The sequence below is a fragment of the Linepithema humile genome, chromosome 1 (assembly GCF_040581485.1).
Source record: "Linepithema humile isolate Giens D197 chromosome 1, Lhum_UNIL_v1.0, whole genome shotgun sequence".
In the NCBI taxonomy this organism is placed as follows: Eukaryota; Metazoa; Arthropoda; class Insecta; order Hymenoptera; family Formicidae; genus Linepithema; species Linepithema humile.
This window is the reverse complement of record NC_090128.1, coordinates 24,437,077-24,450,209: the sequence shown is the minus strand read 5'-3', so window position 1 is coordinate 24,450,209 and position 13,133 is coordinate 24,437,077. Positions and strand designations below refer to the sequence as shown.

The 13,133-nt window shown below is 37.7% G+C and overlaps 1 protein-coding gene across 1 annotated transcript in view; it reads left to right on the top strand.

The window, feature by feature from the left end:
* Positions 1 to 13,133, top strand: part of LOC136997253 (uncharacterized) — a 42,117-nt gene that overhangs the window by 27,212 nt on the left and 1,772 nt on the right. The window contains exon 3 of the mRNA XM_067347778.1: positions 9,482 to 9,765. Within this exon, the coding sequence (XP_067203879.1) occupies positions 9,482 to 9,765 (284 nt within the window). The remainder of the gene's footprint in view (positions 1 to 9,481; positions 9,766 to 13,133) is intronic.

Sequence of the window (13,133 nt, the reverse complement as noted above, 5' to 3'; positions counted from 1 at the left end):
CTATCCTCTATCTCGCTCTCCTCCTCCTCGCTCTATTTTACTCTCTCTCTTTTTCCTCTATCTCTCTGTCGTATCCCTTTTCCTCCGCGCGCGGCTCTCGTCTTCGTTTTTATTATCTCGCGGCAGATAGCTTTTTTAATTCTTTTCCCCCCTTTTTCGGGATTTGATTGTAATGTACACCCACGCCTGTGTGACCCACCTGCGTGCCGCGCGTATATAGCCGCGCCACGCCGCGATGGTGCATCGTTTGCGCCGTGAGATGCATTCGACCCGGCTAAATGTCTTTGTGTATCTCGCGCCCGGCTTTTTCGGAGGATTTGTAATTTGGAGACTCAGTCTGCGTTCTCCATTTTCCCCCTCTGTCACCTTGTCGCACGGTCCGCTTTTTTTTTTTTTTTTTTTTTGTTTTGGCTGAGCCGCGGTAGATTGCGTTTCTTGATTTTTTCTCTTTTTCGGGATTTCGCCGAGATCGCCCACTCACGTTTTGGCCGATTGATTTTGTAAGACCTCGCAGAGTAGTTAATTTCATTTTTATTTTTCTGAATTTTCTAATCTGTAATATTTGTAAAAAATATCAGTACAACACTAACAGGCAGCTATTAGTTGTTCTTATCCGAAAAATTAATTTAATTGCATTTATATAAATTAGTGGAAAGCAGGCCGTTAATAAAAAATTATTTATAAAACACTTACGCGCTAATTATGCTGAGTGGCATGGATGCGCTCGTGTGTTTACTATCTTCTCATCCTCTTTCCAAGCTTTCTTCGCGATTTGCATCGTCGTAGCTGTCGGCATTTCCATTTTCATTTCTGACTTTCTTTGCGTCGTGCCTTCGCTTTGTCCCACGGTGGATATCATTTTTAAGTCCCCCATCGTCTCGCGTGCGCGCCTTTGTATGTTTCTACTTTCCTCTTTTTATTCTTTTTTTCTTGTATTTCTTTTTTTTTCTCTTTTTTTTTCCTTTCTTTTGCGTCGCGCATTTTCTTTCCTCACGAGGCGGTGGAATATGCGCGCTCACAGACACAAGGTTGCTCTTCGATTTTCCGCGAGTCCTCCGTCTTTGCGCCCTTTTCGAGCCGTCTCCAACGAGACGTTCGTGAAAGAGAAGGAGAGGATTTTCTCTACCACCGTAGGAGATCGATGAGCTTCACAAAATCGAACAGAGGGGTTAAAAAAAAAGCACGACGAAGAAATGTAAAGTTTCGAGAGCTCATTCGGAGCATCGACGTCTCAGAAGTTGCGCGGCGCGCTTTCAAAGGCTTGGCCGCTGTTTTCATTGAACTGGCAAAAGTCAATTTGCTGGCTCCCTAGAAACTAGGCCACCGACATTGCGCGTCCTCCCTAAACAAAATAAACAACCATTTCACGATTGGGAAAAAAATGAAAAAAAATTTTCTGAAAGGTTTATAGTTAAAAAATTGACTTAAAGTTGTCTCTATATATTTTATTCTATAACGTGTAGGTAAATATAACAAAAAGGAAAACAATATTAAGAAAGCAAAATGAACACATTTGGTATATGTATATTTAACACTTTTATAATTATAATGAGTTCAGTTTACATTCTTGCGAATAGACATAGAAAACAATCTTTTATCGGCTTTTTGCGTCAGAATCTAAACTCGAAATTATGTTAATTTTATTTAAATTGAGTATATTTTTAATATTTTGATAACTTTTTTTGCATAAAATGTTAAAAAATTATATAATATAATACTCTCCTTTGAATAAATTCTACAACTATACACGTAATATATAATCTTTTCTAACTAATAATATACCGGATTAAATGTCTTCATTAAAGACTGACGCCGACGAAAATAACAACATGCGGTGCCGAAAAGTCGCCGCGTGCGGATCAAAGCCGGCAAATTTTCGATATGTCGTCAATAGATCCTAAGGGTAGCTGGGCAAGAGGGTAGCATATCGGTAAGGCGTGGTCGAAATCTGTCACACTAGCCGCGAATAAACTACCCGTTTGTAAGGAACAATATCAAAGTTTCTGTACCAAAGAATATATTTCGGAATGAAATACGGAGGCATTATATTTCCGAAAATTTTTGCAACGCGTTTTATTCCCTCTAAAAATTCATAGATTGTTTTTGGATACCATTAAGCAAGTGTTTAACACAAAATATTCAATTTGTAAAGAAAGAAAAAAAATTAATGAAAAAATTCTTTAAAAAATAAGGAAAAATACTACGATGTAAAACGTTGATAAAAATTATTCTATTAGTATATTTATTATAATTTGTTTATTTGTTATGGTTTAGTTTTTACTTATATATACCCATTATACTTGTATATATCATTTTCTCACATGCTGTAACGCTATATTCTTATTGTCATTTAGTTATAATCATAGTGTTATTATACATATTTGCATAACTATCCAAGGTACTAATGAAAATCAAAATGTCAGAAATGAGGTCATGCATATTCTAGTCCGCAACTTATCACATGCGTGCTGCTAAAGATGCAATATATGCAAAAAATACTGCGAATATATTATAATGAATTCAACATATATCACATTTTTTGATATTATATTTTATATATGTGTGGTTACATTCTTTTCGAAAGCAGTCAAAAATAATGTTACATTTTTCCAAAAATATACAAATATATTTTTTTCTTTTTATATATCATATAGCAAAGTTACATGCCGTCATATACCTTTACGATATATGCGTATGAAATAAAACATGTAATTATTGCTCGATTTTCTCATCTGGACAAAACATCTACGATTGTCGCCGTCATAGTGTACAATTTTAAACAATGATTTCTAAGAAAAAGCTTACAAAATATAAATAATGTGCTTAATTTTCATCAACGCGTTTATCGCTGTTCGAATAACTATACGAAATTTTTTTGAGATCAGAAAAGAATATTAAATTAAAAAACAATCTAAATCCAATACTTTGATTTTCGGAATGACAGTAGTTATAACAGCTTTTTTTTATCACATATCTATAAAACAACATTGAGATATTGCGTAATTAAAAAATTTAGTATAAATAGTATAATCCCATAGTCGATATTTTCTTCATTTTTAATTCTATTTGTAAGTCGCATTGGGGGGTGCTGTCAATTACTCTTACAAAGTACAACCTGCATATGGTCTGTGCGACAAGACCGGCGCTCCATAAAATCTAATCTAATCTCAATGATCTACCCTTTGCGAATTAGATCGATTAGACGACGGTCGTATACAAACAGTGGTTTGACGTTACATAGAAATCCATGTGGAATTCGTAGCCGGTGCTAGAGCGATCATTCGCGTGCAACGAGATGCACGCCTGCATTATGAAGGGATGAAATTATCGAGTACTTTACCTCCGTCCATCTTCCGTTCTCTGCTCATTTCTACATATGTATATGTATGTACCGTGACAAATAATCATTCCATCTCATATTGCATCACATTTCGCATATATTTCAAACGTGAATCATCATTACCATATCAATAAATTCTTTTTTTGATTTATGTTTATTTTTGTTAAAAATGTTCTGCATTATTTTTAACATTTCAACGAAGACTTACAAGTAAAAGTTGGATATTATTGAATTTTATAAGATATTATTTTATTAGATTATGTGTGTATTTGTATATAAATATTTACAACAATTACGATAATAGAAAAATTTAAATTTGAGATATCAGATAGTAGTCTAAAAGTTTTTATTATATTAATTATTTAATATAAAAGAAAGAAATGTAAAAGAATTGTACATATTGCAATTTTTTAAATGTTTCTTTCTATAAAGACCGCATCTAGGTATGTTTTTTCACGATTAACGCACATTTCTTGTTGTATGGAATATGAAAACTTGCAAATATTGTATGTGGCAAATAAAAGAGAGTAGGTACTAATAAACACAATGAAAAAAGTGAACCGCGAGCCATGGGAACAGGCGGGATGAGGTCGTTAAAGCGAATTATTGCATCGACAATGAAAAAACCTCAAAGGGACTTCGTCTGATCTTGAATTGGCCCGCTTTGCTTGAGTTTCTGAGCATTGTCGAGAAAATTACGGCCTTCGAAAGTGTCGACACGCGCCATGGGCGTTCTGTTTTGGAGGAATTGAAAGAGGCGGAATTGCTAAGCTTTCGCGCGAAACTTACTCTTTGTACGATGACCGACAAAGGCCACAACTCCGAATTCGTTGGCGTTGCACATTTTGCTTGAATACGCTACCGTATTATTCGGTAAAGTATGAATGCAATAATTGATGCAAAAATGTCTCTTTGGTCAATTTCAGTTCTAAAATTATTTCTGTATAGCGAAAATGTCAAAACATCAAAGTAGCTTTTCAAATATAAATTGATCAAAAATGAAATATTCTTCATGAATTTTGTAATTTTTACATATGCTCACAAAAAATTTTTTTTTTCTATTTTAACGTTTAGTTTAATCGAAGAAACAAAGCGTGTGAATTTATTTATTACAATTTTAGAAATTTGAAAGATAAAGTTATTAAAAATTAAAAAAATTTTTTAAATTCTTTTAACTTGACAATGATACTTGATAGTTACACAAATTGTTTATATCGAATAATCTTTGCAGTGTTACGATACGTTTATACGACACGTTTATAAAAAAAATCCATGTGAAGTGAAATTAAAACGATGTCTACTTGAAGAAAATCTCTGTCGCATACGTAGGCGTGTTTTGGGTTACACAGTCTGGTAATTGGCCTATTCAGATCGGGTGCAATATTTTGACGTGGTTTCGTCGATGACACGTGCGACCAACAAATTGGCAAGCACGTGTCAGCCGACTTGTGCGTAAGGGAGACTTTTGTCTGACTTTAAACGTTACCCCGTCTGCCGCGTGTGAAGCGGTCATAGGTGTGATCGGTTAATTGTCGAGCGAATCTCTTTTTTCAACGATACATAATTTCATTCAATTATGTCGCTTTAGAGCTTCTTTTAGGTAATGCGTTTCTGCATAACCGATAAAGTTTAATAGAACACTATAAAGTGCCATTATTTATCCTTGAAGATATTATAAAGATATTTTTTAATAAATTATGGCATTAAAACTATTATTTTTATTTTTGTAATTAATTTTTAGCTTTTATGATATTCCTATTGCACTCTATACATGTGTAGATATAAACGCTTTGTAGAAATAATTTAACATCGATATCGGTAACATTTCTCAATATCATAAGTTTCATTAACTCGAATTTAATCGGCAATCTTCATTACCATTGATTCTCGGCGCTTCCGTTTCTTGTCGTCTTCGAAGGACCGAAGTCCACGAATTTTCCATCGAGAGCTCTCGGTCTCGGATACAGAATTAGTCGAGAAAGAGAAAGAAGGAGCGCGCGCGGGATCTGCGAAGGCACGGCTAGCAAAGAGAATAAACGATGCCAAGAAATATCGGCAAAAATTACGACCCTTAAAAACAGCAAAAGAGCGAGTTCCTTTCTCAGCTGCTTCGTCGTCGTCGTCGTCCGAGAGATGATCAAGGGGCCGTCCTCCCATTCGATCTCTCGATCCTCGACGTGCGCCCCCGATCTACCTACCTACCTACCTACCCCCTTCCGGACGTTCGCGCGTCTGTTCCTCTTCATCGTTTTCGTGCCCTCCTCCTTACTTACTCCTCTGCTCTTTCTCTCCTCCTACCTCTCTTTTCACTCGCGTTCTCTCTCTTTCTTTTCATCTCACACATAGGTACACGTAGCATACACATTATTTCTCTCCCTCTCTATTGACGTCTTCTTCTTTTTTCCTCCCTCGCGTGTTTTGCCAAGAGCCCTCACGGGCGGAAGCGTCACGTACTGCTCTGAAACAAAAACGTAGCGACGTCAAATGCGATTACGAGAGCTGCGAGAGCAGCTCCAGAACGCGGATGCTGCGCCAGGTTAGGTAGAGAACGGCGGTGGCGAGAGGGAACAGGGGGACGAAGCGGGGAAAGCAAGAGGACGAGGAGAGGAGATGAGGCCGACGAGGCGAGGGGGATGTTCGTGCCATGAGGACGGCTTCGGGGGGACGAGACGACGAGGAGGTGCGAGTGGGTGAGCGAGGGGGCGGCAGGGGGCGCGCGGACGCTTATCAGGGGTGGAGAATTGTCGGGGGGTGGGCGAGAGAGCCGGGGTTGGGCGAGATTCTGCGAGGGCTCAGAGCGATGGCTCGGGCGTATATATGTGCGTGTGCATGTGTTGGGGATGTGTGTATATGTGTGCGTGCGTGCGAGAAAGTTTAGCGCGCGCGTTTAGATGCGTGCGTGCGCGCGAAAAATCGATCGCGCTGTTCGACGCGTGCAATCGTGGACATCAGCTACGAACTGGTAACTCTGGAGGACCGTGCTCTGGTTAATTACTATTATCGCGAATTTCGCCGGAGTGTCGTAGTTAAGTAATTTTTTTCGCGATATCCCCTTTACCGCATTACTGGAAAATATGCTGATTAATTAATCGGCTCTTATTATTGTGTATTATTGTAGTATAATATACTCTATCAATGCATTGCCTTTATAAATTCTGTTGCATTCTTTTTATATAAATAAGAACGAGTTGAAGTTTACACTAAACTGATACGTTCTTTTATTTTCACACTTTTATATTACTTTTGAAAATTAATATTAATAATAGAAATAAATTATATATCCAGCAATACACAAACTGCTTTATGAAGCAGAAAAAATGCGTCGATTTTCGCAGACACCGATTGATTTAATTATAGATGATTTTTTACGATGTCACAATACCAATAAGTGGTCCATAGCAATTACGTACTGTCTATATTAATGTCATACAATTGTAGAATATCTACAATATATTAGAATTCGTGCGTGCATCTTTTTTATATGCGTTTCAATTAATTACATTATGACAGCACAAATTTCCTAGAAGAAGGAACATTTTAATTCGACAATATTCTCATATGTATTTTTCAATAAAACAAAACAACGGGAAAAACGCGTTCCTCATTCCATTCTATTCACGAAAGAGATGGAGTAACTTATTTTCAGAGTGACACCCGTTAGAATTAACGTTTCAACGTTGGCGGCCGGGGCTGACGATGGTCGCCAAGCCTCCATTAAAAAGTTGTTAAACGCAGCCTGACGGCGCCCCGCGGCAAATTGGAACCCCATCATAAGTCTTCCTTGTATATAATGTACATGGCTGTTAGAGCAAGCCATCTACAAGATAGTGAGATCGAAGTAATTAAGTATTTCGACGAAGATATTTTGATCAGGCTGAGTAGATCAGCCGATGGATGTATGCGTGAAAGGAAATGAGAATTTCTCCCTCTCGAGCGGAAAAATAGGTTACAATAACATATTTAATAAAAATAATGTAATTTGAAAAAATATTTGCGCCCTACGAATGAAACATTGCGTGCGTGTCTCTTATATAAAGAATTATATATATATAATAACAATTATAATATCTCTTATTTATTTAATTATTGTTGTGTATAATTAATATAAATTTAATAGAGATACTGCGGTTTAAAATTGGAAAAAAATAATTTGCAGACAGCTCATTAATGACAGTCATCTGTGGCACGCATACACAACATGAGTGGGATTGTAGTTTCCGAAACTTACTTTTGCACTCGGTGGTTAATATCGGTTATTATTATCTTAGATAAGAAAGTACAAAAACAACTGTGTCGCGAAGTTTTGTGTCACAAAGATGCAATAAATTTGTTTGACATTTTCCGTCCATTCCTTCCATTCTCGCTCTACGCTACTTCTTTTCCGAGGGAGGAAAAGCTCTCGAACAAGTTCAACGTTTTCTACGTAACGCTGACTGGAAACTCTTGGCCAGGCCAACGGAGAGGTTCAAAATAAGAGAAAAGCACCGCGTAAAAAGCATCGAAGTGGTACGGTGCCCGGCGAGAGAGGATGGTTTAAAAGTACATGGGATGGAAAAGGTGTGTAAAGGACGTATAGGTAATACTGTAAAATGTAAAGCTGCACAAGTGCGCGCGTACCGAAATCTACTTCTCGCCTAATGGAAAAGTCACTTATATATTACAGCAAATAATGTACGTAAAGTTTCCGGATATTTCGCAAATAATCGTTGCCGAGGCAAAATCTCGAGGTAAAATTCGCGAAAATAGAAGACCGAAATGTACTCTCGTGCAATTAGCGTCCGAATGAAAAACATATCTCCGGTTTCCTTAGAAATTCGACAACCGCACATTTCACATCGCAATCCTAATTCGAGATTTTAAGTCTTTTCATGAATTTTTACGTTTTTACAATTTTGCGATTATGATGGTTCTCGAAAGATAGATCCATGCAACGTCGTCGGGACCGTTCATTAGCCAACCGGTGCCCGAGATCATACTTGGGACAGGTGTTTGGTGATATTATGTATATCACACGCACACGAAGAAATCATCGTCGTCGCGCGGAGAACGAAAGAGGGTCTGAAAACCGTGGCAAGTCGAAAAACCGCTGTGCGGCATTTCCAATTCTTTTTGCCGCGGCCGCGCACACGCATCGGCGTGGCGCCGGGTCAGCTTTCAGGCTAACGCGGTTAAGAAAATATTTTTAAAATAATTTTGCACTTAGGTCCCGCTGCCGCTGCCGTTAAGCCGGACAGAGACGGCGGGGCAGTGACTGGTGAGAAAGAATGCGAAAGAGAGAACGGGTAAAAGAGTGTGAGAGGACGCTTTACGATTTTATCCCATTCCCGCGTGTCTCGCCCCCTTACATGTGTTTAGCGAAAAAAAGAAGAGAAGAAAGCCGGACGTTGAGGGGGGGAGGGAGGTGTGTAATGATATTTCTATCATTTAGCACGCCGGGAATAATCCCGATGAAATTATGCGCCCCCGTCACGTAGATTAACGCGAATGTTTGCGATGCGAAACGTACAGCTAGGTGTTGTTTAATTAGACACGGACGCAATTGAATGTGGATCGGATTGATTGTGCGAAAGAAATGTGAGCGAATGATTAATAATGCGTAGTTTAAAACAATTAGGTTCTTTCGAATGATTCTGCAGATTGAATCAAATATCAAAAACTAGAAAAATGAAAATAATCTGACGTAAATATGCTTCTGGCGCACATATCAAAGTTTACATATCATATCTAAAATATGTCAGATATCTATAACAGCTCTATAATGATTATATTAATATGACATTCGTGTTGCGTTAAATCTTTTTGTGACAATTTCTGTAATGCATTAGATTTTTCAACTCAAAAATTTCCGGTATTTTTTATACGCTTATATTTTTTTCTCATTTACTCAAGCACACTTTTTTGTTTCCTAGTCAATTTTATCGATTTCCACTTTAACGCTATTGCATTCAATAAGCATAAAATGAAATTAATGACACTCCCAACTCAAGACGCGAAAATATATGAATAAAAAAATATATTAATTTTTTTTTTCCTTTTCCTTTTATTAAAAATTTCTATTAATTTCTCTCTTTGCGATTTATATTTTCTCGTCCCATATGCCTTTGTCTCGCTGTCAACTCAGTACTATCCTTTTCTTTTCAGTTTCTTCTCTGGTCGGTCGCGACGCACGCACGGTTGATCGGGCTAACGAAGGCAGTGCGGCAAAAATTGGGAAGGAAACCTTCGCTCTTTTTTCGTCCGACGATCCGGAGCGGAAGAGGGCAGAGCGGAGAGCGCGAAAATCGTACGGAGCACGAAAATCGAGGAGGAAATGCGGAAAATCGCCTCGGTCGTCTGCAATCACGCTGTCGGTGAGAGGAATTGCCGCAGACTATAAGAGAACACTCTTTCTCTGTCTCTTTGGACGACGGGGCAGCTTGATTATCGTAAGTATATATGAGCGTACGAAGATAAATCACGCGATCGCATCGTTCGCGCTTGGAGTATTTTCTCGAATATGTAAAAAATATTTTTATCTCTTTCGCGCAATCGCAAAAAATTTTTGCGCAAAATAGTACGATCAAAATTACAATTGAACATTTGCAATTTACATTATAATTTACTGATGATTAACTGAAATTATACTTGATTCTATTGAAATTATGAAATTGAATGCATCACGATTTACAAGTAATTTAAGGTTGAACATTTTAAAGGGGCAAAAGAAAATAATTGGAAAATAGTGCACTTATATTTTAATGGAGGAAAAATTATTTCAGCTCTTAACAAAGAATATCAAATTCTCACTAAAGTGTCTTTCTATTTGCTGAATATTTATCTTGTTCATTGCGTTTAGATTGCGCTAATTCACGATTATCCTGCAATCTTGATCAAGGAAACAAATTTTGCTGATAAGTGACATTTATTGATAAGTGACATTTGCTATATCGAGTACTATTATCGATATTCGATGTATGGTAGAATACATTAACGAAGCCAATTAGCGCTCTGAGAATACAATTTCTACAAATCTTCAAATTCGAGGGAAAATATGAACACGATCGAAATGTTTGGCCGTATGCACATTGGGAACTGATAAATGATAGTCATGAATGCCGAACTGGATGAATCATTTATGAATCCATTAACCATTTGTATCCTGACGAAATTTGCAAACTCTACAATTTTATAGCCAGTAATGACATAAATGCATGAAAAATTGGGTGTTTAGAAAATCTGTCTTTTTTTTTCTAGTTTAAAGTGAGAATTTTTTTATCAAATACAATCACAGTAACACGTTTGCAAAAAAAATTCAGCATAGTGAAATTGTTTGATAGTGAACAGATACGTGTATATTAAAGCATTATCAAAGATACACAAGTCATTGATAATATCGTTAACCGATGTGCATGCGGCCTTAGGTGGACATGCGAGATCGAACGGAATGAGGCAATGGCGCGTAAAAAAGCTCCAGATAACATGACGATATTTCGAGCGGCATATCGGCAAAGCTCAAAGAGTTAATCGTATGTCCGCGAGGCAGAGAACAGAACGGGAGAGGAAAAAAAGCGCCGCGAGCCGGCCGCGCGTGTATTTTCGATAATTATTCGACAGTCGATTTGCGTGCGGATGGACTGCGCATTGCGGGGGGTGAACAGGGGGTCGGTGAACGAACGAACGAGAGCGGGTCGGGCACGGGGGAGTAGACGCGATTGCGGGGTCGCGGGGGTGGTTTCCGAGAGTCGTGTTCAACCATCCGGAAGCTATGAATATATTATTTGACGGGCAGTTTCGGTAGACTCCGATCGGATGGAGCATCGATCATGGCTGGCGCATCCCTTTGGGCCATTTTCATGCGTCAGAATGCGACACGCCTGCGATCGAGCGATTGCCGCGAAAATAAAAAAAAAAGTATATACACGCGCACACACAAACAAACGCGGCCGCTAACCAGCGCGATATTTTCCTCGTATCAGAATACGCGGACGGCAATATAAAAAAATGGACACTGGCAGTGGTTCGATCTTCGTTCCTTCGCGAGGTAAGAAGGTCAACAGGTAGGCATGAAGAATGTTATATTTTACATATAAAGGATTAATACAAGAAATAACTAAAAAGAACGGGGTATATTGCGATATAATTTTACGTACTTTTCTTCTTTTTTTTAATCATTTTTTATCTTTTTTTTGTTTCCACTAATTTGTAATTTAAATCACATAAGTTTCACAAGATTTTTTAGAATCGTTATTGGTTTAGGAAGAGATATCAATGATTCATATTGCGATTTGCTTTAAAACTTATTAAATACACGCAGAATTACAATCCAAAAATAATATGTTGATTAATTAAGTGTGCATTTGCAATTGCAAGAAAACCATTCTCTCATCAAAAATATTTAAATATCTCCTAATTCAATAGTTTGAAATTGCAGTTATTAGTCAAACTTAAACAACTTTTACTTTGAGTAATGATAACCGGAATTTTCGCAAAGACAGATTGTCGCTGAGAGAAAGGATGAAGGTAATGAGAAGTTAAAATTACAACGGAAAACGGTAGAATATTCTGCTTTCTGTAACACACAGTAGAGCGATAATTTAAATATTATAAAATATAACATTCTTGTTTCGTATTGTATAAGTTTCTAATGTTGTAAAATTTTCAATAATCACTCAGAGACAGACAGATATCCATAAATTAATCTAAAAGAGTTAAATTTATTTAAAAAATTAAAAAAATTAATTACGACATGTCCGAATGTTAATTGCATAAAATATACAACACGATCTAAGATTCCGAGAATTGTTGAAAAGTTTGTTCGGAATATCGTGCGATTGAAACGCATCTGTGAGCGGTAAACTGTTCACGGAGAAATCGCGATAGGTGGTCCTTTATTCATAGTAATCGAGTAGAAAATTCAATCACGATCTGATTTTCGCATGGCTAGTTTCGCTGATTATTATTGATTCGAGTTTCAAAAGATAGCCTCCAATAAAAAAGAAGTATTTTCCGATGAATCCCTTTCTTCCGCATTATCGCAGCTGTTGACATTAATTTCAATCGGCTGCGCGCCGAATTATCTGCAATTTGTTTTTAATTTTACTCTTTGATATATATTGAATTTTTAATTATTTAATATAATTAGAGCAGTATAGTTAATTGAAATTTAGATATTTTTACTTAATTAAATGTATACATCATACGAATATGATTTTTTAAATTAAATTGTAATATGCCTTTTAATTAACTCTAAATGGAATTACATATTAATGATAGGATAGAATACATATTATTCAGAATGAGAATTAGCTACTATTACGCATATAACATTTCACCAGGCACACTTATCGTGACGGTCATGCGATATGATAAAATGCATCTGGAAAAATTCGGGATTGAGGGGGGCGAACGCGTTGATGCTGGAAGATGCAGTCCGACGTAACCTTTGACGTCGGCTCGCGTTGCATTATAGTCAGCGCGGGCGCGCTTTGAAGTCCGTGTATTTTAATGCAACGGCGAATTGTGCATATCGAGAGACTGCTGAATTAATCGCAGGGCACTCGGGCGGGAGAAAGGGAACGGACGGGTGAAACCTAGAGAAGGGGGGAACGAGCCGGCCCCGCTTTTCTGGGGCACGTGCCCATGGGTATCGGTATTTCGAGGTGCGTTAATACCTCACTATCCAGACGGATAGAGAGAGAACAGAGCGAAACATCCACTCCTGCACATTGTTTGCGGCTTGGAATCAATAAAAGCATAGCTTTAGGCTACGGTGGTTGCCATGGCAACCGGAGACCCATCCGTGCACTATCCCACT